At 50.4% G+C, this 26,794-nt stretch overlaps 10 protein-coding genes across 10 annotated transcripts; 6 read left to right on the top strand and 4 right to left on the bottom strand.

Moving 5' to 3' along the window:
• Positions 1 to 515: 515 nt before the first annotated feature.
• HO133_007415 (uncharacterized protein) lies at positions 516 to 1,750 on the top strand (the record flags this gene model as incomplete). Its single annotated transcript, XM_037298306.1, has 3 exons — positions 516 to 909; positions 957 to 1,053; positions 1,105 to 1,750. The coding sequence occupies 3 exons, from the start codon at positions 516 to 518 to the stop codon at positions 1,748 to 1,750; spliced, it is 1,137 nt and encodes a 378-aa protein (XP_037156941.1).
• Positions 1,751 to 2,114: 364 nt separating this feature from the next.
• On the top strand, positions 2,115 to 3,238 carry HO133_007414 (uncharacterized protein; the record flags this gene model as incomplete). Its single annotated transcript, XM_037298305.1, has 2 exons — positions 2,115 to 2,276; positions 2,333 to 3,238. The coding sequence occupies 2 exons, from the start codon at positions 2,115 to 2,117 to the stop codon at positions 3,236 to 3,238; spliced, it is 1,068 nt and encodes a 355-aa protein (XP_037156940.1).
• A 335-nt stretch (positions 3,239 to 3,573) lies between these two features.
• On the bottom strand, positions 3,574 to 7,949 carry HO133_007413 (uncharacterized protein; the record flags this gene model as incomplete). Its single annotated transcript, XM_037298304.1, has 3 exons — positions 3,574 to 3,624; positions 3,692 to 7,045; positions 7,095 to 7,949. 3 exons carry the CDS (start codon positions 7,947 to 7,949, stop codon positions 3,574 to 3,576), a joined length of 4,260 nt encoding a protein of 1,419 aa, XP_037156939.1.
• A 703-nt stretch (positions 7,950 to 8,652) lies between these two features.
• Positions 8,653 to 9,417, top strand: HO133_007412 (uncharacterized protein; the record flags this gene model as incomplete). The annotated part of the gene is made up of 2 exons (XM_037298303.1): positions 8,653 to 9,197; positions 9,252 to 9,417. The coding sequence occupies 2 exons, from the start codon at positions 8,653 to 8,655 to the stop codon at positions 9,415 to 9,417; spliced, it is 711 nt and encodes a 236-aa protein (XP_037156938.1).
• Positions 9,418 to 9,822: 405 nt separating this feature from the next.
• On the top strand, positions 9,823 to 12,995 carry HO133_007411 (uncharacterized protein; the record flags this gene model as incomplete). The annotated part of the gene is made up of 2 exons (XM_037298302.1): positions 9,823 to 11,286; positions 11,340 to 12,995. The coding sequence occupies 2 exons, from the start codon at positions 9,823 to 9,825 to the stop codon at positions 12,993 to 12,995; spliced, it is 3,120 nt and encodes a 1,039-aa protein (XP_037156937.1).
• A 717-nt stretch (positions 12,996 to 13,712) lies between these two features.
• Positions 13,713 to 14,773, bottom strand: HO133_007410 (uncharacterized protein; the record flags this gene model as incomplete). The annotated part of the gene is made up of 3 exons (XM_037298301.1): positions 13,713 to 13,948; positions 14,001 to 14,654; positions 14,710 to 14,773. 3 exons carry the CDS (start codon positions 14,771 to 14,773, stop codon positions 13,713 to 13,715), a joined length of 954 nt encoding a protein of 317 aa, XP_037156936.1.
• A 292-nt stretch (positions 14,774 to 15,065) lies between these two features.
• HO133_007409 (uncharacterized protein) lies at positions 15,066 to 16,324 on the top strand (the record flags this gene model as incomplete). Its single annotated transcript, XM_037298300.1, has 2 exons — positions 15,066 to 15,240; positions 15,291 to 16,324. The coding sequence occupies 2 exons, from the start codon at positions 15,066 to 15,068 to the stop codon at positions 16,322 to 16,324; spliced, it is 1,209 nt and encodes a 402-aa protein (XP_037156935.1).
• Positions 16,325 to 17,032: 708 nt separating this feature from the next.
• On the bottom strand, positions 17,033 to 23,083 carry HO133_007408 (uncharacterized protein; the record flags this gene model as incomplete). The annotated part of the gene is made up of 10 exons (XM_037298299.1): positions 17,033 to 18,821; positions 18,935 to 19,059; positions 19,122 to 19,140; positions 20,059 to 20,085; positions 20,136 to 20,217; positions 20,274 to 20,548; positions 20,602 to 21,268; positions 21,328 to 21,810; positions 22,044 to 22,720; positions 22,791 to 23,083. The coding sequence occupies 10 exons, from the start codon at positions 23,081 to 23,083 to the stop codon at positions 17,033 to 17,035; spliced, it is 4,437 nt and encodes a 1,478-aa protein (XP_037156934.1).
• A 966-nt stretch (positions 23,084 to 24,049) lies between these two features.
• On the bottom strand, positions 24,050 to 25,606 carry HO133_007407 (uncharacterized protein; the record flags this gene model as incomplete). The annotated part of the gene is made up of 2 exons (XM_037298298.1): positions 24,050 to 25,494; positions 25,549 to 25,606. 2 exons carry the CDS (start codon positions 25,604 to 25,606, stop codon positions 24,050 to 24,052), a joined length of 1,503 nt encoding a protein of 500 aa, XP_037156933.1.
• Positions 25,607 to 25,949: 343 nt separating this feature from the next.
• On the top strand, positions 25,950 to 26,689 carry HO133_007406 (uncharacterized protein; the record flags this gene model as incomplete). Its single annotated transcript, XM_037298297.1, has 2 exons — positions 25,950 to 26,250; positions 26,307 to 26,689. The coding sequence occupies 2 exons, from the start codon at positions 25,950 to 25,952 to the stop codon at positions 26,687 to 26,689; spliced, it is 684 nt and encodes a 227-aa protein (XP_037156932.1).
• Between the last annotated feature and the right edge of the window lie 105 nt (positions 26,690 to 26,794).

The following is a 26,794-nucleotide window of genomic DNA, read 5'->3' as shown; positions in this document are numbered from 1 at the left end:
TATGCATCAATAAGAGCGACACTACTTAATACTCGTTTGCATACCTGTACCACATGAAGGGTTGTATTATTTCACCATGCGCAATCACGAAGGCTTTTTCCGTCGTAGATCCTTCTCCCTGATATTCGACGCACGACAAGATTCCGAGACGTCACTGCGCAGTAATTGCGGATCCGAAGCCTTGACTGATTGGTTGGGATCAGGAAGGAATAATACAATACAGAGTATCGTTGCGCAACACTAACGCTGTGCTGCTTGGTATCAAATGGCGCCGTGCCTAGACAGCACCTAGGTAATTCAACCCCCCCGGATACGACTCAGAGGGCCTCAATTAGCCTTCTATAAAATGGCCACGAGCTTCACCTCTTGTTCAAAGTCATTGTTGGTCCGACCAAAAGCTCATTTTTCCACGTTTTCGGCAATGATCATTGAATGGAAGAGGCCTTCTTGACTGCCGAACCTCGATTGTGTCTTCTGCTGTTTGTAGGCCATCGAAGTCTTCACCCACACTCATGATGCAGTACAGCCAATCGACAGCGGCCTATGCCCCTGTCGTAGACTTGGAGTTTGCTGACGACAAAGCTGATAAGAATCCACAATCTTCGGTCAACGACGCGCATAGATCAAGGGTTCTACGTTTGTCACTGGCGCTTTGCGTAGCGGTTTTGTGCACTGTCCTGGGCTTTGGTGGCGGCATCCTCTTCAAACAAGAGATCGATTCCAACTCTTTGCCATCCACGGCCTGTACAAATCCCATCATACGTCGAGAGTGGCGAGATTTGAGTGACGCAGAGAAGAATGACTATATAGAAGCAGTCCAATGTCTAAGAAGCTCGCCTTCGAAACTAGGTCTCAATCAGACCCTGTATGATGATTTCCCGTATGTGCATAGTCGGAATGGCGAGGCTTGTGAGTAACGAACGCCCCAGCAATGCTGGTGTTACTAATGTCTAAAGCACACGATACTGCGGCTTTTCTTCCCTGGCATAGGTATTTCATTCATGTGTACGAGAAGGCACTCAGGGAGCAATGCGCCTATGCAGGGCATCTCACGTACGTACAAGAGCCTGAGCTGCAGATCCGAAGAGCTAATCGTTCTTCCAGATACTGGGATTGGTCTCTCGACTGGGAAGATGTCACCCACGCTCCTGTCTGGGACACCACCCTCGGATTCGGCGGCGACGGCAACGAAAAGGACATTGAGTCCATTCACGGGCATTGCGTAACGGACGGTCCATTTGCCAGGCTCCAGGTGCTCTACGTCGAGAAATTTCCGTATCCACACTGCCTATCTCGCGGCTTTGCCACAGGGGGAAATCTTACTCGATTCAGTGCAGCACTGGAGCCTACGGCTCTGAATGAGCTACTGCGTACGTCGGATTATGCGACTTTCAATCTTGGAGTGGAGAATGGCCCACATTTGTCAATTCCACGGAGCATCCATGGCGATTTCTCTACCGTCACGGCACCTGCTGGTTCGTCGCATTCCGTGGATTGCACAGCGTTTGAACTAACTCGATACATAGATCCAGTCTTCTTCCTCCATCACACGCAGCTTGATCGACTATGGTGGAAATGGCAGCAGGGTGATACACAGGCCAGATTGAAAGACTATTCCGGCAAAGCTGCCTATACGTCCAGCTCGGAGGCAAGCCTGAGGGATCCACTGCCCTTGGGTTATCTGGCGCCAGATGTGCGTGTTGAAGACATAATGAATACCGAGTCAGGACTTGTTTGCTATAGGTACTGAATGGCCGCCGGCGTCGGCCTTCTTGGCTTAGTCTAGTGTGATGTCTTGTTGGTTGGGGGAAAGGTCAGTGAGACTGGCATGGTCATGACTCATCCATCGGCAATTGCAATGGTACGAGTACTTTATCTCCGGCTTCTCCCCACCAAATGACGATTTTCGTCAAAATGTTTTCCGAATGAATTACAAATCGTCATCGGAAGATGGATCTATCTTCACGAACAAATCTCCACACATACATACATACATATGTTGAAGCATCCTTACTCACCAAAGAACCAGTCTCATAAATGTAGTCTATGTTCACTTGTTCAATTGAACCTAATCTTTGCATCTCTTTGGAAAACCGTACAGACCAACTCCACCAATGGCACCATCAACTACCAAGCAATGGACTGTCGAGGGCAAAAGTGGCTTCGACAGCCTCAAGTTCCACGACAAAGCTGAGATCCCAACCCTCGGTGACCACGACGTCCTCATCAACTTCCACTACGCTTCTTTGAACTACCGAGATCTCATTATTCCCATGGTGCCATACCACTTCTCTTCCTCCCTTCACAAAACCTTGCTCATTGATTTCTCCAGGGCAAATACCCTTTCCCCATCGCCTTACCCATCATCCCCGCCTCAGACGGCGCAGGCACCGTCGTCGCCACCGGCTCACGCGTCTCACGCTTCCATAAGGGCGACGGAGTCCTAACACTCTTCAATCAATCCCACCTTGCCGGTCCCATTACACCCTCTGATACACTTACTGGTCTCGGCGGTGCTCTCCACGGCGTTCTTCGTCAATACGGCGTCTTTGAAGAGTCAGGCTTGGTCCTCATGCCTTCGACCTTGAACTTCCAGCAAGGTAGCACACTGCCGTGCGCGGCATTGACCGCGTGGAACGGACTATACGGCATTGAGGGTAAAAGTCTGAAGCCAGGAGATACAGTCTTGACGCAGGGGACCGGTGGTGTGAGCATGTTCACCCTGCAATTTGCCAAAGCAGCCGGCGCCCGCGTCATCTCAACCACCTCCTCCGACGCCAAAGCCGAGGTTCTGAAGAAGCTCGGCGCAGACCACGTCATCAATTACAAGACCGATGAAAACTGGGGCGAGACAGCCAAGAAATTGACGCCCGGTGGTATTGGCTGCGCGCACGTCATTGAAGTGGGCGGTCCAAAGACAATGGCGCAGTCATTGAAAGCTATCCGACCTGAAGGTACCATTTCGATCATTGGGTTCCTGGGCGGTTTTAGCAAGGACCAGCCAAGTTTCCTGGATTGCCTGAACAACATCTGCACTGTGCGGGGCGTCTTGGTGGGATCGAGGCAACAATTCGAGCAGATGAACGAGGCTATTGATGCGAATGGGATCAAGCCTGTTGTGGACGAAAAGGTCTTTGGTCTGGAAGAGACCAAGGAGGCGTACCAATACATGTGGGATCAGAAGCACTTTGGCAAGCTGACGATCAAGATCGATGACCCAAGTCAATCGAAGCTGTAGTATAGATGATCAGAGGCAGAGCCGTTAATGGTGGCGTGAAGATCAGCTATTTCCGATGTATCTATTAACAAATGAAAAACAATACGATCTCATGAGAAATCCCAGACTCGAATCATTATTAACAAATTATGAGAGTAATATTTGTTTTACATTGGTGTCATACAGTGACCTTCCCCAATAAGCTAAAACGATCGACTCTATTCTATACATTGTTCAGTAGCCAGCGCCAACGCTATGCGATATTCTCGTACAAAGTGGTATATCGACGTCCAAGAGTATCAACACAAATCGAACTAACATATGGCACCAATACCACCAGAGTGTAGATATAAGCCTCAAGAAAAGAAATACTGACTATCCTTCAACCTCGAGACATCGAAATCACCCTATCTCACTGGTTAGCAATGCCTTGAAACCATGTGGCACAACCCAGGCGGTGATAGTTACACATACCTTCTTTGGGACAGGGGCAAATGTCAACGGCAACCAGCACCAGATCTTCCTGTCTCTACTGGCAGCTTTGTTCTTTTTGGGCTCGATCTCCTCTGCCTTGGGCGTTGTCTCTTCGATTGCCTCCGTGTCGGCCGCAGCGGCTCGGGAATTTGCTGTATCATGGAATTCGGGACCCTCAGTCTCATCGTCACTAAGCACTGTCTCGATATTCGCGATGTCACCAACCTCCAGGCGTTGGTTGGCCTTCAATTTGGTAGATCTCAAGGAAGCTGGTCCCATCTCGCCAATGGTAGCTGGTTGGATGTCTGATGGCGCCAAAGCTTTTTCATCTGCTGCTTCGGCAAACAATTTCGCTGGTGTGATCATCGCCTCTCCTTCTTCGCGCTCCCTGGGGTCCTTAGATGTGAGCAAAGCCAAACGGCGGCGTTCGAGGATCAATTCGTCTCTTTTTCTTGCTGCAACACCTCTCTTCTTGGTTTCTGAATCAACGCTCCTACGCCACCTCAAGATCTTGCGACCGACGGGGCTCTTAGAGAAGACGCTTGCAAGATGCATGTAGCCCTTGTACCTTGCGTTAAACTCAGCCGCAAGTCGACCAATGATGTCTTCGGAGTGCATCCTGATGAAAGCATCGCGAATGACTCTGTTCATTATGTTTACGTCTCCGGCATGTGTCCAAAACGAGTCATGGATTGAAGCGAAGGTAAGACCGACCTCGTGGCATTTCAGCGCTGTGAGAAACATGTGTGTGGCGTCGAGTGAATGTATGAAATTTGGCGGGAACGCCTGGAGCTGTTTCACTTTGTGGACAGGGTCCGCTGCCGTGCGATGCCGGATACTGATAGACTGGAGGTTGGTGGCGATACGGCGCGTAGTTGCCTTCCGATAAGGTTGAACAATAGGCATTTTCAGAGGCGTCGTCCAAATGACGCTTGACTTGAACGACCAGAGCTCGTCTTTCTGCCCCCTCAGAGCTTTCAACTTGAATTGAGTTGGAAACTTTTCACCCTTAACTTCTCTCTCGGTGTAGTCAACTTGCTCCGCCGATATAGAATCGGATATCCTCGCAGCACAGTCCGAAAGCCAGTACTGTATGTCGTGTGCTCCTTTAAACATGGTCGAGAGTGATTTAAAGATCTTCCTCGCAACGTACGATGCTGCCGCAAGCCGATTTAGTCCGAAGGTATCCGGAAGGTCAAGCATCAAATCGTCAAGCTGCTTTAAAACCTGCCTCTTGGCGCCTGTAAATGTCACGCCATAAACATTGGTCATGACTGTTTGTTTGACGACCTTTCTGGTCACTCTACCATCCAACTGTCGTGCCAACCCGTCGCCCTGCGCTGCCTCGTCCGCAATCTCTGCTTTGACCATTTCGGCCACAGTGGTGTATATGTCGGACGGTCGATCACCAGGCTCAAGGTTCACCTGCTGGGCACCAACGACATCACCTCCAAGCGCTGCATAATGTTGAAGACCATTGCAAGTACCGTCTTGGTGTATTGCAAGATGGCAGACGTAACGGGTGGGGTCGGGCAAGTCCAAAGCAGCTTTCAATTCATTGCAGGCCGCAAGGCACTGCCAAGGATCCTCAGCTTTCAACCACCATCTGTTGCCGTCCAAAGGGTTGTTGACAGAATCATATATTTCAGGCAAATGGTTCTCGGTGAACCGCAGTCTCTCCTCGAAGCTAGCCTTGTCGTATCCATGCACGTTGGCGAGATGTATTTTGAGCCACCAGAGCCCAGAGTCGGTGAGCTCTTTGCCCTTCGCGAAAAGCAGAAGGCCTCGCGCATTATCAGCCCCCATATGATTCAAAAAGGGAGCCATAGGATATGCACGCCCACGGAAGTCACAGTTGTGTGGAAAATAGAACGTTTCGTTCAAGTACGCCCGAGCGACTTCAAGCTGGAAATTTTGAAAACACCTTTGACTCTTGAGCCCTGACCTCTGGTTCTCAGCATCCCGTACGGCCCTCATCCATTTTTGTCGGACCTTAGGCTCAGCTGACGGTGGTGGCTCACGAGGTTTGTCAGTTGGTTGGTTTGCGGGAGGAATCTTAGCAATTGCCTCTCCAGTATTCCATGCATCAAGCATGACCTTGAAAACGAAAGAGTTGACTTTCCACTGTGTTTTCGCCAGTACGTCAAGGCCTGCAAAAACCTGAGACATGTCTCCGTTTTCCGCTGCAGTGATAGCATACCGTTTCGACTGCACGTCATGTGAACCGATGCGCACTACAGGTATCGAATGCTCATAGAAACCTCCTTCGCGGAATCCAATCCATGATTTGGGTTCGGCGACCATTGGTAGGTATTTGGCTATTGCTGAGGTCACAGGAGCCTTCGCCAACGTTTCTAGTACGGCCGTGTTGAGCCGGACGACACCCACGCGCTTCCCACCCACGTATTGAAACGTGTGAAAGAAAACTGGCTGCGTCTCTCGCAGCTCTATACCGGTCTTGGGATCTTTGCGAGACACCTGTACCTTGGCGATGTCCATTAGATGAGAGAGGAGTACTGCACCGACCTTGACCTTTATTGTTTGTGTCCACTCCATACTATCATAGAGGCTTGATGCCCGGCCCCGGAGGATATTCTGTAGCTTTCCATCAGATATTCCCGGGCCTGTGCTATCAAGTTCCCTGATCCCCTCTGCCAGGTTTGACTCACGCCACTTCTTTCTCTTTTTCTTATGCCCATAATGTTCAGCAACGCTTTCGGCCTGAATAGCACTCCCGATGCCTGTAACAACATGGTGGATTCTCAGGCCTCGTTCATCGACACTTTCCGTACTGAGAATCGTCAGAGTAGCCAAAATGGCGACTGCCGAGAGCTTCTCTGGCGACAGGAATTGCATGAAGGGACCCCAGAGTAGAAGATCCTCATCGGCCTTCTTCTTCGTTTCCCTTCCTTCGGCTTCTTTCGTTTTTTTCACATCCTCCTCGATCAACGGGACCAAAGCCTCGTGCCATTTCCACATCATGGCACCAATCGAAGATGACGCCAGACTGCTATTGATACCTATGCCCTTCAGATGTTTATCTTCTGCACGCCAGCGATCCATGGCAGCCGTGATCGTGTTGTTTTCCAGTAGCCTCTGGCGCTCCTCGGCAGACAATTCACCATCAGTAACCTCTCTGCCACTGAACAAGTCTGCACCTTTGTCTCCGAACAGCTCTAATGATTTCTTGAGCGTTGAAAGACCCGAGCCCTTTTGTTCCGTTGCCTTAACAGCTTGTATTTCACCTGCAGGCTTAGCGAAGGCTCTTCCCCCTGCTCCACGTTCTTGCTGGTCGAGCTTGGTCAGGCCGGTCACTTGTGCGTCCGCATGTTCCTGGAGGCGCGAAGCAGAAACCTAGGTCTGGGATTAGCAACCAAATTTAGAATAATGCGCATCTGCATACTGGAGAGTAGTCTTCGACATCAAACTCCCAAAGAGCATTGGTTTCGGCACCAAATCCAGCTTCATCAGCCAATTTCTGGTATCTTCTCATCGCACGTTCTCTGCTTGCACCCGACGACTGGCAACTGGCTCTGATCATTTGAGCATAAATTTCTGCATTTGGGATGACCCCAACGCGCTTTAAATCCACTTCGAACCATCTCTGTAGGTCTTTGAGAAGCTGCTGATCCTTTGTCTGTACAACCTTGTTTGTGAGCTCCTTCACATAGTCGGAATGTGCAGCAAGTAGTCCGGCAGCATCTGGACTGTAGATCTGGTTGAGCCTTCGCAAGAGAGCCGCAGCTCGCTCGAGACGGCCCACTTGGAGGCAGGCATGTAGGTTCTGATGGAGCTCATTGAGGTCGCCGGTTATGGAGTCTTTAACACGAAACCTCTTGGGGTGTGTGGTAAGTGTATCTTTGATGATGAGCAGTGAGGTATTCGGATCAAAGTGGCGAAGGGCAGAGATGCCGGTTCCGTCAACCCTAGGCTGGTAGTTGAAATTGGCGACCGAAGGTTCAGCCCAAGGAACATATGAGTCATGTTCAGGTTCATACTGGACGGCGGTGGCAGCTGAGGCGAGCCTTCTACGGTGTGAAGGGGTCCTGGATATCGGATGTCTGCAACTCCTCGCGTTTGACCGTTCCAGGTTGGGCTTTGAGGAGGCGGCCCGGACGGTTGGCGAGTGAATGGGGGCGCCATTTAATTGTCCAAATAAAGCGGGGCATAGGAAAGGGAGATGTAGAAGCTCGAGGCTGGAAGTGGATTGCCTGTACGCATCGCGATACAACGTGCGTTTTGAGGCTCGTACAAACATGCTCCGGGGGCTCAGATATACGGGTGGATTAGCCAGGCGTGGCACAGCTGCCACCAAACATAGGAGTGAAGGGATATAGCGAAATTTTTTGAGAGAGAAAGATCTTTTGCGTCTGGCGTGCTGGATATCATCAAAGGAGTTTGGGAAGACTTTTTTTTAACAGGGATCCCAGATCTGAGCTAGTTACATCTGAGCTAGGGTAGTTTGGAAACAATCTAAGGTAGCTCCAAATAAATTTCCGCCACATTCTGCATGCATGTCTCACATACAATGGCTACAGTGGTGGGCCCACGTTTGCATTACTTTGGCTAATGTATACAACAACAAGTCGAAAATGACGGAAGACCCAGCGTAGATCGGCTCGATGCCCTTTATTTCTCTCCTCCCCACGCAAAGCGTCGCGGAAAGGTTGCGACAGTGTCGTGGAGTCAGAACAAAATATGAATCCTTTGTTTAAAACACATTAGTTATTGACAATGTGATTATGTGAAATAAAGTTCAACTACTGTATTGTCTTCTCCTTTGTTCTGGTCTTTGAATGTTGTCATGTACTCCCTCATCGCTCTATATCATGCCCTCCTCTCCGAGCGACACACCATCTCCTTACTTCCTCAGGTCCGCCCCCCCCCCCCCATATCATCACTTACACCCATTCCAATCCGTACTAATCGAGGAGGAGCCATCAAATCTCGAACAGAAGACCATGGCGACTGCATTCACCAACTCGGAGATGAAAGCGAGTCTGCTACAAATCATCAACGAGCGAAACCAGCTCAGAGTGGAGCTCATGCACGCCAAGTCAGCAATCATTGAACTCGAAAACCAAAATTTGGAGTATGACCGTTTACTCTCAAATGCGCTTTCGCACCTTCAGGCCTACGAACCAAAACCAACAGTGACCGCTACTCCAAAAACCAGCTGGATAGGAACCTGGCAATGCTCCTCGGATTACCCTCAGCTCGCCCCAATCGAAAAGGCTTGGGCGAATGGCTGGCTCCAGAAAGCTCTCAACCAGATCCCTGCCATGCTAGATCGGGAAGATCTGGGGCCTCATCACCTCATCAATTCCAGGCTTCTATACTCGGCACTGCTTCAATCTACTGGTGCTAATCTACAGCAAGCGCTAGCTAACGCTGAGGAAGCTGTCACTATGGCGGTAGATCTTCGCCTGCAAGAGCTAGCTGCAAAGGGGCAATTTCATCGTGCGCTATGCTATCATTACTTAGGGGAGTTCGCTAACGCCAGGTGGTAAGTTGTAACTGGATTTTGCTTTCTCAAAGAAGCCATGCTGACTCCGAAAAGGTGCTTCGTTTTAAGTTCGTCCGTCAACGAGAGTACCAAGGAATGTCGCCAAAAGGCCGAAGAGAACCTTCGAGGGCTGCCCGAGGGCCATTCGCAGCGATCTGTTTCTGCGGATTTCAAGTTCTATTGCGACTCAAATGTAGATGAATTTGTACGCAGTGTGTAGCAAGCATGAGTCAAGGCAAGCTCTTGCTGCAGTTGGGTTGAAGGGTAGGTTTTGAAGCTTGTCGAAATCACAAGCATTCCAGGCTTTCAATGAACTTGTTTATAGCTAGAGTAAGACTGGTCTGAAAATATGTCATCCCTCAACAGCTTCACTTGCAATTCACCTTGACAGTATCTCTTTTGTCTTCATGATCCTGTTTTGAACTGCTCTAAGCATGAGTCCTGTTTGCGGAAATCTCATGGTCAAGTCTTTCATTGGACTTTGTTCACAATTCTTTGACCTGGCGTGCTACATGTCCCTTCTCCGTCCACCTACATTCTCACACAGAGAGAATCTTCAAAGGTTGCAACATACCAATGAGGCAGGTTAAACAGCGCTTGATCGGATCATTATCTACCTCGAGTCATGGAGAAGGAGGACACCCGATCAAGTGGGGATTGGACACCAGGTGTTCATAAAGTGCGTCTGTATTCTTTCCAGAGATATACCGCATCACACGAAAAAGAAGTACGGAATACCAGATCTACATGCAAGAAGGGCGAGACAGCTCCTGCCAGAGGAAGGAGCAGCACTATTGCTGCTGAAGCAAGGGGACATTCTGTTGAAAGACGTCATACTGTTTCTGAAGGAGTCGCAGAGGATGCGTTTGCAGAAGGTGACCAACAAGGGGATGTGCCAGAGTCCGACGACGAAGCTGAGGCGATAGTTGCGATGAGAGCGACCAAAGCAATAATACACTCATGGGCTGACAGCAAAACCAAGTGGGACGAGGGGAAGAAGAAGGCGGACTTGTATGATCTTCCGCTAATGTCACCAGCCACACTACCTCCCGCCCGCCAAGTGGCTCGAAAACGCCATAAAAGCCTCATGAAAAGCAGAACGTCCAGCGCTGATTTCACGGCCGATGGAGTCTTGACTGATCGTGGAGCTGGTTCAGAGGTCAAAGATGACCCATATCATGATTCAGAGCTCCATTCGGAGCCTGAACCGACTGAGAGCAGTGAGGATGAGGTTTATCCAAAACCAAGACTTACAAATGTCCCCAATGAGGGAGACAACAGTCAAGGTCATATTGAACAGATGAAGAGATACGCCGAGGACATCCATCAACTGAACTTAGATCCCAAAGACAAAGATCGCGATCATGACTCACGGCTCCAATCTCCAGATTCTGGAGATGCCCTTTCTAATGACAACCAAGTCATCATAAAGGATTTTGGTTCATGGAATCCATCAAAGAAACAAGAGAGCGATCATGATCTACTGCCACAATCCCTGGGATCCGACCACAGCATTGATGAGACAAGCGACCGCGAGAATCAGGCTGTGTCAGACATGGGCCAGAAACCTGACCAAACAGGAACATCGTCTAAGACTCTTCATGCTTCCCACAGCAACGAGCGCGATAGTCTTGGTTCACGAACCCAACCATCTGGATCAGAGCCCACTCTTGTTGAAATAAGTTCCATCCACGACGCGGTTGAAAGGCAAATCGACCTAGATATCAACGAAACTAAAGCACCTGATACTACCCATCCTCCTGGTAGTTCGCAACCCAAGTCTCCTGGTTCTATGGAGAATGCAAGTCGTAATTCGCACCTCAAGTCTCCTGGGAGTGACCATACTAAGAGTGCTGGTTCACAACCCACGTCTCCGGTTCGTGGGGGTGCCATCGTTGAGAGAAGTTCCACCCAGGACCAGAGCGGAGAGGATTTCGACCGCGAAATTTGGCTTAACAGCGATGCACCTCTGCAAGGAAACTACAAAGCTATACCCCGCGAGGCCCCAAGTCCCGAATCAATCAGTCCGAACTATTCGAGCAATCCAAGTAGTCGCTCAGATTCTCTTGTCATCTCCCCGACTATCCCTGTACGTCTCAATTGCTTCAAGTGACTGAGGCATTATCTAACGCAAAAGTCTAGGGTGGACAGCAGAGTCTTGGACACGAGGAGAGTCCTAGCGCTTCCACGGCCAACGCAGACATTGTGAATTTCTTGGCTAAATACAAAGCCAATTTCCCACTGATGCCCCCTTCTGGGGAACAAGCAGTCGAAGATGAGCGAGAGTCCAAAGCAGCTACAGACGGACAGAACGGGAGTTCTCAAGGCATGAATCCTCAGCGCTCGGGCACATCGAGTCCTAACACGGAGGATTCTCTTCTCCTGTCTTCTGTAGGTCAATCTCAGCTCCAAACAATCGTGCAGGCCTCTAACGTAGAATTTCAGGGGCCAGGCCATGAATCTCCCGTCAAGTCCGATCTCGAGAAGGCGAAAGAGAAAGAAGCCAGCCAAGCCGCACTCGAAATATTTGAGCTCTACAGTGCCAATTACCAAATGCAAAAAGATCTCGAGGAGAAAGAAGCCAAGTTCAAGCGAGAAATTCAAATAGCCTGGACACACCCGAGGCCTCCACCAACTACCCGAGAGCAGAAATCAGATAAGCTCGCCCTCGAGAGAATTGAATCAAAGGAGATATTTGATGAACTTGGGGAACAGCAACGACCCGTCAGGACGGACCCCCGGTGGGTCCTCCATGAAACAGAAGTCAACATGTTGCTCACCCGTGCACAAATCAATTACATCCTAGAGGATTATCCCAAGATGTATTCCCACGCTAACCACGCTGCCGTCGCTGCCGGCCCACTCAAATTCGCCCCCTTAACGGCGAGATGTTGTTATTACCGCGGAATGGCCTCCTACTATTACCGCGCATTCACCGAGGCAAAGGACGATTTCCTGGAGTCTCGAGGCTGCGCCGGGCGCTATGGAATCCTGAGTGAGAATATCGAGAGATTTATCGACAGTATAGACAAAGCAGATGATCCGGAAACGGCCGTACTCGTGCGAGTCCCAGCTCGAAAGTTCACAGAGGTCCGCACGTTCAAGCAGAGAAGAAGAGCCCGGAGCACAAATGTGGACAACAAGAATGAGCCCTTGCCATCAACCGCAGACGATGCGACGACTCTGGTTGGAGGCTCGCCAAGATCCCCCGAAGACAGAGCCATGGGGCTGGCCCCGTTCAGCTCAGCCAACGAAGAGAAGCACTCTGCTGGACCGTCCCGCGGGGACGCCAATGCCCAAAGCCAAACCTTGCACAGGCCTGATCACCTGGGTGGATTGCCACTCGATGGTGATCCGCAACCCGGTACTGAAGATGTTCCAAACTACAAACCCCAGGAGGAAGCCATCTCAGAAGAGATCCGCAAGGACATTTTCGAGAGCAAAGCCCAGAGCTTGAACCCTGTCAGTGAGGCAGGTCCAACAGAAGCAAATCCCCAAGAGAGGGCAACATTGTCTCCACCGTCTATGGCGAGTACTGAGCGGACTTTGCTCGGAAGCAACACCACTCAGGAAACCACGAGGCGTGTGCCTCGGCCGCACGTTGCTCCCATAACCACGTCATTCGCAACCGCGAGAAACAACACCGCAGGAGAGGCTTCGGCGGAGGCCACCCCTGCTTCAGGTTACACGGATGAGGGGAATTCGGCTGAAATATATGCGGCATTTGGTGGAAAGCCTCGAGAGGACGCTACTCCAAATACTGCAGAATCATCAAATGTATCGAATTTCGGATGGTGAATGTGGACTCTCGGTAAGCATAGCCAGACAGATGTATGGACAATAACCAAGGCGCTGGCACAAGTGCGGATAAATCTTTCGCATTAAACCTGAATTTACGTACGGGCTTTTTTTCTTTTGAAGGTCGTACACAAAGTTTACTTCGGTATCATCCTGCACATGAAAAGGCTCAGTGACTTTAACAATGCATTTCGAGATTCTCTAATCATACGCTGGAGACCATGTTGAGATGGTTGCAATGATGGTGTTGAACAAGGAAAGGTAGGACGCTTGGAAGCACGACTTGACAACCTCGATCGTTGACATAGCCCCTCCGAATCACACTCGCATGACTTCTGCCTTTTGTACTCAGACTTGTCTCTATACGAGTACAGTGATCAGCTCCTTTCGAAAAAAACCAAACGACACCCGATTTGCAGGATTCGTATTTCTCACCCGGAGCAGCCTTTTTGCCTGTGAGAACCGACCCACTTGGGTCGGCGCTTGGCGAAAATGATCTCTTAGTACCTCTCTTAGTACTTTTAAGAAAGTGAACCCCTTTTGGAGTTTCCTTGCCTTCAAGGAATTGCTCGTAGAGCAAGAGGGCAGCAATGCCCTAGACCCGAGGCTTCGGGTTTCGAAACCCACGTCTTTGGAGACGTTACTGCTTTGCACAGCAAGTTCTGAGATCACAGAACTATCCCAATATCTGGGATGCCCCCACTCCCCTCTGGCTTATCAGCCCTTCCTGCCCTCTTTCAGAGGAAGGAAGATATTTCTCCAAAGATCGCTCGCATCACCAAGGCAATAGGTGAGACTGACGTCTGCCATGCTGGCTTCTGGACCACCAGCCATGGCCTCTAATTGCGAGATGATATTTTCGAGGCCGAAAGCTTTGCCGACTGCTTGTGTGCTTGTGGCTTCGCACATAACGTGAATAACGTGAATGTGGAAATGGTAGTAGGTGGGCTGATCTGTATCTGGTCAGCCGCATGAGGCAAGAAGCTTCAACTAGGACGAGCATACAGTGGATATAAAGCTTCAGCATATCCTTCTCCAGCTCTGGGTACAGCTCGATTGTAGCGTCCAGGATCCTCTCTCTCATGTGCTTTATCCAATCCACATGGCTCTTTTTGAGATCTCGCAAGCTCCAGAAATCTCGTCTCTCCACCAAGACGAGTAGATGCAGGCTCGCGAGAGTTTTCTTGTCCCAGTTCAGATCCGGTGTCAGAAGAAAAGCTTCCTCTCGAGAGGAGCCTTGCCCTGGGTCTCGGAGCAAAATATCTTCTTGCTCTTTCCTCCCTTCGATGATATTGAAGACCCAATTCAAGCGTCCTTCGTCCCTCATTCGCTGCATGTATGGTCGCACATGCTGCTGGTAGATCGTCGGCGTCTCAGTGACCATGCGGACGGTCTGTGGGGAGTACTTCTTGATGTGCTTGTCTGTACATGGATAGATGAGATTGATCTTTAGATCGGCAGGAGCCTCTTTCGTCACACCAGAAGATGCAAGATACCATCGGTAGATATCATTCTCGCCCAAATTGTCAATACTCGTAATGGCAGCGTGGAATGCTTCGAGCGTATCGATATTGCTGGGAAACGCTGCCCTTTCCGCAGTGAGCAACGCAGGGGAGCCATTGATCGTACCAAGTAGATTCACGCGACGGCCACCTTGATCTAATTAACATGTTGTCAGCCAGAAACGTTGGACTCAAGGACAAATGTAGAGGACCTTGGTTGAGAAGTTTATCCACCCGAAAATGTCGGACTAAGTCAGCAGCGGTTGGCGCTTCCATATTGTTGATACCGACTGATATTTGCCCACGACACTCTCAATCGCTTTTTTTTACCCGGAGCATATATGAGTATCACTTTCTCAACACCCAGGAATTGCTCAAGGAGGGGAACTCCTTACATGAGTGCACCCTCAGAACCTCACCTGCCTCTCGCTTAGAACACCGTAGATTTGGTGCTTATCGATAAGACCTTGTCCGAAACCGCGTCCCTCCCGCGCCGTCGATCCCACATCAGAAGCATCATTCACCCTCTATTTGCTTCTCACTCCATCGCGCTGAATCATCTATAGTCATGGCTAGGACGCTGCCCTGGCTCAAGAGTGGAACGACAACCAACCTCCAGCCCGCCCGTTTAAAGCCTGCCAAGCGGCAGCGAATGCTGGATCCTAACTCTGACTCTGACTCTGCCGACAATGTCAACCCTCGCGCTGTAACAACGCCCAAGAAGCAAGCTGCTCCTGCAGCAGGTAAGCCCCGTCAGATCTTCTGTAGCTACACTGATTAACAACACTACCAGAGCGAACGCCATCCACCTCGCCTCCACCGCAACCCCCAACTGAAGAATTCATGCGCCCCGGCCTCTCAGCAGACGACATCTACATCATGGTCGAAGACGAGTTCCACGCGGTCGCTCAAACATTCACCAAGCACCTCCACCATGCGGAGTATATCCGTCTGAGAAATGCTGTCAGGGATCGAAACGCACCTACAATCAATAACATCTCCCGCCCCGTCGACTCGATCACTACCATGCGCGAAGAGACTCGTAGAAAGAAGGAAGCCGAAGCAAGGGAAGCGAAAATGAAGGCCGCGATAGAGAGTATCAAGGTTCCGAAGGGAGCGATAGGCCCGTTGGACGAAAGCGACATTAGCGATTTTGAGGAGGATAGGCAGGATGATCCGTGGCAAGGGACACAGTTGCAGCATTTCATAACTACGAGTCCAAAAAAGAATCTCACAGGTTTGACTGGCCTGCAAGGAGTCATATCGCACACCCGAGCAGCGGCTGGATATTCAAAGCCAGAGAAGCGGCCTTCGCAACCTACCAAGCTATTCGAACCCGCGCGTCCTAATGCCAGTGCATCAAAAACAATCTTCGCTCCAGCGGCCGGCAATGCAACATCAGACACAGACGACGATGACCTCGATGCTCCTTCCCGTCTCCCTCCTCGTCCGCCCACGCGTATACCATCCCGGCCTCCAACAACCGCCGCCAAACCCACCCCTTTACCAACAAGCAGAGATCCACCCCACCGACAGCCGAAAAGAAGAGCTCCTACACCACCTCCCGCAAAACCCTTTCAAAGATCTTTCCTCGACTTGACACCGCGCGCCCCCCCCGCTTCAATACCCCTATCCTCAAAGGCTTCAAGGAGACCTATTCCGCCAGATCCATCTCCACCTGTCAGACCCGAACCGTTGCAGGAACCCCGCTCATCTTTATCGGATGTGAGGCAGCGGCTGAAAGTTCGGCGGGAACGCGAGGAAAGGGAGAGGAAGAGGTCCGGCAGTGGAATAGGGGTTGACGACATACCTGTATTTCTTGTATGATTGATGCAGCATTTTGGATAGATTTAGATACCCAATCAAATCACATTCAGCTGTATCTTCTTTCCAATACTATGAGTTACCAACGCATCACTCTTAGAAGTCCTTTAGGAAGTATCATCTCAACCGATCATCGCTACACCGAACGCGAATCATCTGAAAAGTGGTAGAAGAATCGAAAGGAGTACCGAAAGACCGAAAAACCGTAAAAAAAGCCGCATTCCACATCACCCCCATCCTTCAAACCAGGCCATCTGCCCATGAAAACCGTAAAAACCATGCCGCAACACCGAAGATGTACCCTACCCTACCCTACCCTACCCTCCTTGCACATCCGTCCAACACCTCCAAGCGAGACAACAGATCTCCAATCCCGCATCGTCCATAAACCCCGCCGTGTGTATACGATGAAGAAAGGGGAGATCTCCGGGACGATCTGGAAAGACGTGTGGGAAGGTGTGGATCGAAGGGAGGATGCTGCTGCTTATTATTGCGACGGTTGCCAGGAAAGACCTGTGAGAGTTTGCGAAACCCGGGGGAAAAGTCGTCTGAATCGAAGGAAATATACAGTCGCTCGTCGTTCGTTCTGGTGACTGTCGGTAAAAAAAAAAAAAAAAAAGGCCTTCAGGTTGTGAACCGATGTGAAAAAATCGTGAATGGATGTGAATATCCCGGTCCTCCGTCTCCGCCATCCTCCCCGAAAAACAGACCTCACAGCCCCCTCTTCACCGCGGCCGCGAAGCTCTTCCCCCCAGCGAACTTTTTGGCGTGGACGTTGAGGGCGGCCTTCTCCCTCAGCGCTACCGCCGGGCCACCTTTCGCCCATATCTTCCCCTTTGCTCCTCGCCGCAGCGTTTTCCACTCGTCTTGCTCGTCGTGGATAGCCAACGTCTTGACGATGGGCTTGGCCGGGATCTTGAGCACCGATTTGACGAGGGGCGGGTCCGCTTTCTTGGCCTCTTCGCAGGGGGCGGGGGTTTCGTGGTTGAGCGCTCCGAAGCGGTTGAGGACGTCTGGGGTGTCTCTGTTCGGAGTTGCCGGTGCCAAGAGAACTCTGATCGGTTGTGGAGCACGTGGTGTATCCTGAAAAGGCGGCGGGACTTTTCGAATCGCTTTCGCGAAGACGCGGGTGTCTTTGACACCCAAGAAGCCTTTCTCGTGTTTGGGGTTGGAAGTCATGGGTGAGAGAGGACTTCTAGGTGTAGGACTACCAAGGACCTGAGAGCCTTCCTTGGTGTGGTTTCCAGACTCATCAAGAAGCGCCTCCCAATCGTCATTGCTGGAAAGTGGTGATAGAACCTTGAAGCTCAGAGTTTGACCGGGAAGGCGTCCAGGACTGAAGGAAAATTTGGGGATAGGGGTATTCGTGATGCAGTCTCTGGTTGATTCGTCGATCTCCTGATCCAGCTTCGTGTCGCGGTCTGCATGCGACTGCTTCGTAAGTGTACCGCTCCTGCCCACCTCCCCATTGCTGTTCGATCTGTCAGAGAGAGGAGTCAGAGAAAGCCCCGTCTGGTCAGCAGGGAGCTCGAAATCTGGGTCATCCCAGTTCTCAGGAATCTGTCCTCCCGTCTCTCTAACTAGGTTGCTAGCTTCTTCTGCGTTCTCATCCTCCTCTTCGACAACATCCAGCTCGACTTCTTCCCTGATCTCAGGCAGTTTCTCACCAGTGGCCCAGTCCCAGAGCTGGTTGTTCCGGACCATTTCATTATAAATGCGCCTGTTGGCGTAACGCCAGTAGCCGGCCATGCGCTGCATAGTCTCCACTTGGTCATTTTCGAAAGCCACAAGGTCTCCAAGAATTGCAGCGCGAAGTCTGGCATCGAGAGACTTGCGTCCTTTGCTCGCTTTCGAGAGATTGGTATCAATACCGAGGCTGGTAAAGATGGGGCTGAGGATCTTGTTGTCTTGTTGAGGGGTACTGGGCTTTTGCTTGCTGTCATTGCTTTTGGCTATCTTCTTCACGTGTAGACCTAGTTGTAGCTTACTCCATTTAAAGGTGCTTGCGTTGAACCCGATGTTCTCGTCAATCGTGCGGTTGTCCGCTAGTCCTTGACTCTTGGAGACTGCGCTGGCTTGATGCTCGGACTCAGGATGCAAAGCTTTCTCGACTGTAGCCAATTCCTCCTGGGTTGTGACGTCGAAGAGGACTTGATGTTTTGCTGCCTTCCGTTCGGCCTTTGCTGCTTTGCGGGCATCAGCATTCTCCATGATCCCGGACCAGCACTGCTTCCTTTCCTTGGCGTCATCATCGTCATCATTATTGAGAGTGCTTGAGTTGCTATCCCATTCGACGTCTCGCTCTGGATCAACTCCACCAACATGCTCACTTCCATCATTTGAATGGTCAAGGTTCGAGTCGTCTCTCTTCTTGCCTTTCCTTTTGTTGTTGTAGAGTGGACTTTCTGTGCTAGGGCTCCCTTCTAGACGGCGAATGGCCTTTATGATTTCAGAAATCTCAAGGTGGCGTTTGCTATGAGCTTCGATGGTATTTAAGCAACTAGATAGATGTTATTGAAGCTCCTCCCAAAATCAGGACTCTCCTAATACATACGCTACACACCGGTGACTCGCACCGACAAAATGAAGCGTCTTGTGATATGCAGGACAAACCTCTTCGTGAATCCCGAAACACGTTCTTTTGGCGCGTGGTCTAACGATGTGAGCTTTGCTTTTTGGATAGGCGGAAGAATTAGCTTACGACGACAACACAGTTGCGCAGGTTCCACATTTGTGTTCTGGATGACATGCGTCAGTACAAATCTCGGATCATTATCGGGGTAAAGCCTTGTGATCATACCCAGTCCGTGATTGTGATCCTATAAATCCGCGATGTCAGTAAAAGAGATTTTTGATCAACCAACACAACCGTGACATGTTCACGCACCTCCCACTTGTAAAACGTCCCCACAGTCATCTTGATATTGTGAATGAGACTGGACGGTTCCTAGATTCTTATGAAGGTTGCTGAATTTAAAGACCTTATCGAAAGGTATGTGTGCGAGGGTGCAGGCGAGGAGATTGTGGTTGGAAAATTTGTTGCGGCAGAAGTTGAAGCAGAGCACTGTTTTAAACGTAGTCCGGTGAGACGGCAAATGTTGAGCAAGGCCAAGATGAGCAGCAGGGCAGCAAGGGTTTCACAGTGTTGACAATGTTCAGGGTTGATGCGACATGTCTCAGAGGTAAACAAGACAGACGGTTCTAAAACGAACGCCACCAGAAGCTTCCAACAACACCCCGAGGCTCGAATTTAGCTTGTGTTTATCCGCCTTACCACCTATTTACGAGACTTGTTATGAGTTTGGCACCAATAGAAGAGCAGCTGTCATACAGCCAAGGACAACACAGGGTCATGATCCACTATTACATGACTCCCTCTCGCTTCGCCTATTCCCCGGAGCCAGTTCACCTGTATCAAGCATACGGTCCATAAGTGGAGTTCGCCCAAATCATGAATCGTTCAGTCCGGGGAAGAACATACGGAGAAAGGAAAATCAAGGAGAATGTCATATTACAAGCTGCATGGGTTCATGATATAGCGAAAGAGCGGACCGTTGAGACATATCACAGTCTCGTTGCATAAGTTCTCATGCATAGAATGTTGAAGTTGATTCAATTGCCTTGTTGTCAAAGGTCTTGAGTGAACCCGACAGGCACAGCTTGTTGAAAGTATGCCTCTTCCTGCAGCTCTAGCTTACTGGACGTCACGAACCAGACGCGCCCCACACCAAGCGTACGGGTAGTTGCGCTGATACCAGTTGACGCTATGCGTATGTTAGTGGTTATCCTATTTTGTTCGCGGTTTCCAACATACAAGGTTTTACGTCCAGCAATACGGGGATGAGTTGCCCATGATCCGCCCAGAACAACATTGTGCTTCCCGTCGAAGAAGTCATCTAAAAGTCATGAGCCGACACAGCCTTTGCACTATGTGGAACGAGTGAGACAAGACCTGTATAAGCTGGGTACAATGTCATGGGTTCAAACCCCTCATGCCTCTCTAGCGGCGAGCTTGTCCATTCCCAAACACCGCCCATGTTCCCCTGCCCAGACAGCTGATTGCCGTTCTGGGTGACAGGCATTGGGTGGAAATGCTTAAAACCCACATTGCAGCCTTCAAGGTCAGCGAATAGTTCATAGGGATCAAGGGACTTCTCAGCGCCAGAGGCGCCATTACGCAAATGGTGTGGTGGAGGAGAAATCTCGACTCCCTCATTGGAAAGATGCCTGTTCAGCCATGAGCACTGTTACACTAATCCGAGAACGAAGGGGAGACCTGCCCGTTGACTGCAGAGATCTTCTTGGTGTTGATACTATCCGTCTTCTTATTCTTGTTCGGGTCCACATAATTGTAGATGCTTCGGACTTCTTGCACGGATGGAATACGTCCGTTCATCCACGTTGCACATCTGGAAAGCTCATCATAAGATGCAAAGACGGGCCAATCCAGTGCGTACTCCAACGAGATCGGTCCGTAGACAGTCCTGACAGATTTGCCAGTCAAATATGCGTTTGTCAATGGCGGGCTAAGTCCATTCTGGTAGGAGCTATGGCCGTCGACAGGCGCTTCTCGTTGATATACGGGTGGGGAGTGATGGCTCCCCTCAGAGATCCAGGAAACAGGCACCGCATCCTGGCCAGTATGGTAAAGGTAACGGGCGTAGTCTTCGTTGGTCAGGGGCCTCGCCTGGGCCTCGAATGCTGGCACATCAAGCAGACGTTGTGGCTTCTCGTTGTCCCAACCAAAATGACGGTTAGGTCCATCATCGTTTTCAGGGTCCTCCAAGCCTACGTTGATAGTGCTGGCGGGTATTGGGATCCATTGATTTGGAATCGCAGCCTCCCGGGCTTGTTTCCCCAATGCCACAAAATCTGGAGCCACGCCAGGAGGCGGGAGGGTCCTATCACTTTGCAGAAGCATGTAGAGAAGTGTCTCCAAATGCATGGCTGATCATGACAATCGGACGTCAGTGATAACCGTGGTAAAGGGGGGGGGGGTCTCTCACCTTCATGTTCGAACCCAATCCACAAGGCTCGTCCAAGCAATCGGTTCGTCTCCAGGCCTCTATCGGCAAAGAGGGATCTTGTTCGATTTCGAACTCGTTCTTGATAATCAAAAATCTCACCTATTGGAGGCCATTCATCTGGAATCTCGCTATGTGCATGACAGTTCTCTGGGTTGTCAACATCGGGATCGATGCCACGTTCGAACATGTGGTGATAAGAGCTCGGCTTGGTGGCCGCATCGCCGGTCGCTCTTGTCAAATGCATGTCCAAGAAGGCGGGAATATGGCCCAGATAGAAGAGGCAGCAGTTTCGAAGCTTAATGGGCTTCGACAGAAGTTCTTTCTCGGGTATCATGTGCCTCGTAACCACGTCCCATGCCGCCCATAGCTGTTCAAATTCGTGTAGGGATGGTACCGGCTGAGCAGCATACTCATTCGCTTTGAGAGGATAGGAAAAAGCCTGCTTCGAGACTAAGTGCAGATCTGCCACCATGTTGATTAGCGGCGTACAGATTGGGTGCTCATATTTGTGAAGCTTCGATGTTGTGAGAAAGTCGCATGTTATGATGTAATACGGCCCGTAATCGCGGTTCCGGTAGTGAATCTTATTGGCCTAGGTGTACTTGGCAGACAAATATGCATGTGGCGATAGACTCCAGAGTCTGTTGAAGAGGAAGCAGAGACAAGATCGAGCGTAAGAAAAATTGCCAACTTACGGTAATCGTTGATTCTGTTACCGAATCTCGCCTGTACCATCAAGCCAGCACGCTGCCAAAGCTCGTCACTTTGAAGCAGTGAGTACTTGTAGCTTTCTTCTACTCGAATCTTCTCCCCAGCCCTGATTAGCGTCCCTTCTACCACGACATCTCTGACAGGTGTATAGAACGCTTGGTGCCGGCGAGCGACTTCATCGTACTCTCCCATCACTTTCCAATCGTCTTCCCTGAAAACCTCCTTTCCCATGAGCTTATTGGCATGCTTCAGGCCGTTGAGGATGAACTCGTGTGTTGTACCTCGCTTGTCATTGTAAGCACGATAGACCTTGTCACTTTCATGGCAGGCATCAATGCCTATCAGCATGGAATCTTGGCCTTGCAGAACTTCTGAACAGCCCCGCAGGAAATCTACTGCCTCTGTACGCTCGAGATTGCCAATTGAGGATCCCATCCACAAGATGCACTTTGGGATCCCAAGATTCGCAGTCTCCTTCATCCAAGCGAGCCCATCGTCATATGTGCCAAATAGGCCATGACAACGCACATGCTTATAAACTCCGTTTACAGCAGATAACGTTCGCTTCAACTCTGGCCAGGACAAGTCCAATGCATAGTAGTCAATCTCCTTTTTGACCCTCTCAAAAGCCTGGAGTAGGATGCTGACCTTGCGGAGATTACTGAAGTGTGATCAGTAATGGAGTTTGCCTTTGAGCAAAGCTCGGAAGCCTTATGGGCTCCCCTTCTTACCCACTGCCCAACTCAATGACCTGTGAGCCCGGCTCTATCACTCTTGCAATTGCTTCTGCATGACTGGTGAGGGTCTCAATCTCAGCATTCGTCAGATAATACTCTTCTAGATATGTGATCTCCTCGAAGAGCTGCAGTCCTTCCTCATCATACAGCAACAGCGTTGGCATTCTTCTCTCCTGCCCTTTGCCCGGATTGAGCTTCTGACGGATTTCATCAACAAGAGAGATGTTTAACTCTCCTTGACGAATGTCCACAATGGACACATCGCGGTGGCCGTTTTGCAACGCCATGATCAATGGAAAGAAGAGCCAAAGAATGGCAGATGACGAAGGATGAGAAGGTAGCACTGCCTTTATAATTTACGAGATCTCTTTGCGGATCTCGGTTGACATGAATACTGAATGTTGAAGGGAAAACCCTGCGCTTGGCAGGAACAGACGCCATCAGCCGGTGATCCATGTGCCTTGGAGAGCTCAGGCAAGTGGGTCGCCTCCGCGCCCTCCGCGTTGTTGTCCGTAGCTTTTCATTGGCGCAGAGTTTTTGTGGGAAGCATGTGCTAGCGCCAAAGCTTGGGGGATAACCCGCACATCGGCATATGTAAAAGCAGGATGAAGGAGAAGGAGTAAGCTGAGGAGCAGTAAAGTTGCGTTCAGCAGACTGGAACTGAGGGGAAAAATATGATGAGTGATGCTTAGATGATGTTCCCGGAGATTTAGTGGCAGGTTTAAAGCTGCTGATTATGGCGTAATCCAGTCGAGTGGAGTCGAGTGGAGTCGAGAATGAGACTTCTCCACGCTTGAGAACATCTTTAGTATGTAAGTACTTTAATGCTTGTTGTCATCATTGTCAACGTGCAGTCTGACCGAACACAACAGAGTATCCGTCTATGCCGATCTCACCGTGGAAGCACAAGGTACCTTATTCCTAAGGTACCTTCCTTACCTGAATCAAATCTCCTCTCGTGCTTTAGCCGCTTGCGATTAGTCAGAGTATCCAGGAGGCTTGGCGTTTGCTGCCTCTTAAAGTACAGCTGCTTCACCTTACTCCTACTGAACGCCCTCGGTGGAGGGAAGTGTTCTTAAGCCGACCATGAATTAGCTTACGGTTCACTAATAGTATACATTACATGTAGTACACTTAGACCAGGTTAATTCGTAGGAACACCACATGCATGCAACGCTCGCTGGAGGGATATCGCCGTGCGAACATGGAAATGACAGATGTCCAGAACACCAAGATTTCAGTCCCACATCGTCTCAAACCATGACTCTCCTTAAGCCATCTGTTCCTGCAAGTACCATCCTCCCGGTGACCGCGCATCTTCCCTTTCCACTCTCCCACTCTCCTTCTCTACTCCCCTCCTTTCCCGCGTCCTTTTCCTCCTTCCCTCCCACTTCTTCTTCATCGTATCCCTCGTCCCATCCTTCTTCTGTTTCTCTCCTGCCCTGCATAAATGAAATCTGCCTTTCATGGCTCCCATCCACCCACTTGAAGATACAGGTGTAACAAAATACAAATCCTGTTTGAGCGGAGGTAGGGGTCTGTATTGGGTGCAAGCAGATGGGGCAGAGAGAGCTCGTATGAGGCTTGGGGGCCGGTACGGTGTGGATTGGGAGCAAGGTCGTGGCGCATATCGGAGGGCTGTGCTTGGCTGGTATGTGAGAGACAATTGGTGGAGGCGTCGGCTGATGATTTTCAGAGGGTGGGGAGGAGAGTGAGACCGTATTCGCAGGTGCTGACGTTGGAGAAAGCGACCCCGAAACTTGTGTTGATGCTATTGTACTCCGAGAGATGCTTCTTGGAGGCAAGCCTGAGATGACTGGTGGTGGTAGGTCGAGGCCCTCAGTAGCTTTCTTATTAAGCTGACGTGCAAAGTCTGAGGCGTGCCACCACTCCAGAAACTTGAGAGCAAATATTGACGTTGGTAAAAGGATCTTGAGACTTGAGAGGAGACGAGGATAAATCACCGATGTGAAGGTAAGAGGATTGAATATACTAGATTGCTGGCCGGGGCGAGCGGCAGGATGAGACGGAGATGTTGCGGCAGGCTGAGCAGCCAAAGCTATGGCTCGGTGATCTGCTTCACTAAGACGTCGAATGCGGGTGCCAATCAACCAGAGGAACGGCGAAGAGTACTTTGAGTTATCGAAAAGATAGGACAAATTGAAAGCCAGGAGGGAGAAATAATAAGCCGCATTTACACTGGGGTAGATATTCCGCAGAAACCATTTGTAGTAATGTAATATCCTCTGTCGAATGGTTGCATCATGAGGAAGAGCATCCCGGTTGTAAGATGGTCCTATTATTGCGGCCTGCGGTGTGTGGATATCGTAGCTTTCGTCGAGCTTGCGCTTTAGGTATGGCAGGCCAACCATGATTGCTAGATTGTTCCATATATCACGTTCGCGGAGCTGCAGCGTTTCTCTCATTAGGCCCGGTGCACCAAGACGAGCACGCGGGGCTTCACCACCCTTGATTCGTAATACTCGTTCTCGTTTGAGGCCATAGAAGTTCTCCGTGAAGCCTCCACCATATGTTTTGAGGTAGTGTCGCTCAACAGCGAGCATGAGGAGCGCATATAGCTCATCAAAAGAATTGAGAACGCGGAGAAGATACCGTGGGTGTCGGTGCGTAGCTATGGCAAGCAGGTAGCGTAGAGATGGGGGAATGAGGCCGCATAATTGTTGTTCGGAGAGTAGTTCTGGAAGCCATTAGCAGAGGCTCTCGCGAACTTGGGTTTCAAACTCCAAGGCACCAAACACAGAGGGTTTATGCTCGTCAAAGCCATTCTGGAGGCTTGACATGAACTCCATTATGACCTTCGCTAAAGCAAACCCTGCGTTAAGTTGACAGGAAGCTCCAGCAGGTTGTTGTTGATTTGACAACTTTGGGCCGAGGTCCAACTCAGCCCTATCAGAAGAATATCCGAGAGGATCCCAAGGATCTTAATTGCGCTCTTGCCTACTGCTTTCGTTTACTCGCCGACAAACGACCCCAAGGATCCAGCAAGATGGTTTCGACATCGACAGGCACAGGAGTAGCTAGCTCTGATGCGTCCAAGGCTCTAAGATTCGTTCCACTCGGCAAGCAGTACTCTCTGATCTACTCATGCTCGAGCTAAACCTGATAAGCTGTGCAGAAAATAACCCCGAGGTTATGTCCTCGCTCGTCCATAAATTGGGCCTCTCTCCCGAGTTGTCATGGCACGATGTTTACTCTCTCGATGACCCGTCCTTGCTAGCCTTCGTTCCCCGTCCAGCTCATGCCCTTCTGCTGGTCTTTCCTGTATCTTCCGCGTACGAAAAAGCTCGCCACGAAGAAGATAAGTCTTTGCCAGATTACAGCGGTACCGGACCGAAGGAAGAGGTCCTTTGGTTCAAGCAGACGATCGGGAATGCTTGCGGCCTCATGGGATTGTTACATGCAGCCTGTAACGGAATGACCCGAGATCTTATTGGTACGCTCTTCAGCCAATAGTACCTCCATGAATCCCTGTCCGATACTTATATGTAGCACCCTCGACACCTCTCTCCCACCTCATCACCGACGCTCTGCCACTCGATCCCACATCTCGATCCAGGCTTCTCGAAACATCTGACAGCCTTGCGGCTGCTCATGCCTCTGCAGCTGCCGAGGGTGATACAACAGCTCCAGCTGCTGACGAGCGGATTGATCTGCACTACGTCGCCTTTGTAAAATCAGCGGAGAACAACCTTTGGGAGCTGGATGGAAGGCGCAAGGGTCCACTGAACAGAGGAACGCTTAAGGACGGAGAGGATATGCTCGGAGCGAAAGCCTTGGAATTAGGACCGAAGAGGTTTTTAAAGCGTGAAGAGGAGGCTGGTGGCGGAGAGCTGCGATTTTCTTTGTTGGCTCTGGGCCCAAGTCTTGAGTAAAATGTAGTTCGAGATCGTCGGTCCAAAGCAAGGGGTTAAAAGTCGGGAATGGAACCGTCCCAAAAGCGAAAACGTCGAAAATACCTCTCCAAGATGTTGGTGGAC

The sequence above is a fragment of the Letharia lupina genome, assembly GCF_014066315.1.
Source record: "Letharia lupina isolate WasteWater1 chromosome Unknown contig_3, whole genome shotgun sequence".
Taxonomy (NCBI): Eukaryota; Fungi; Ascomycota; class Lecanoromycetes; order Lecanorales; family Parmeliaceae; genus Letharia; species Letharia lupina.
Note: the sequence above shows the minus strand (reverse complement) of the source record. Positions and strands in the feature narration are given on the sequence as shown.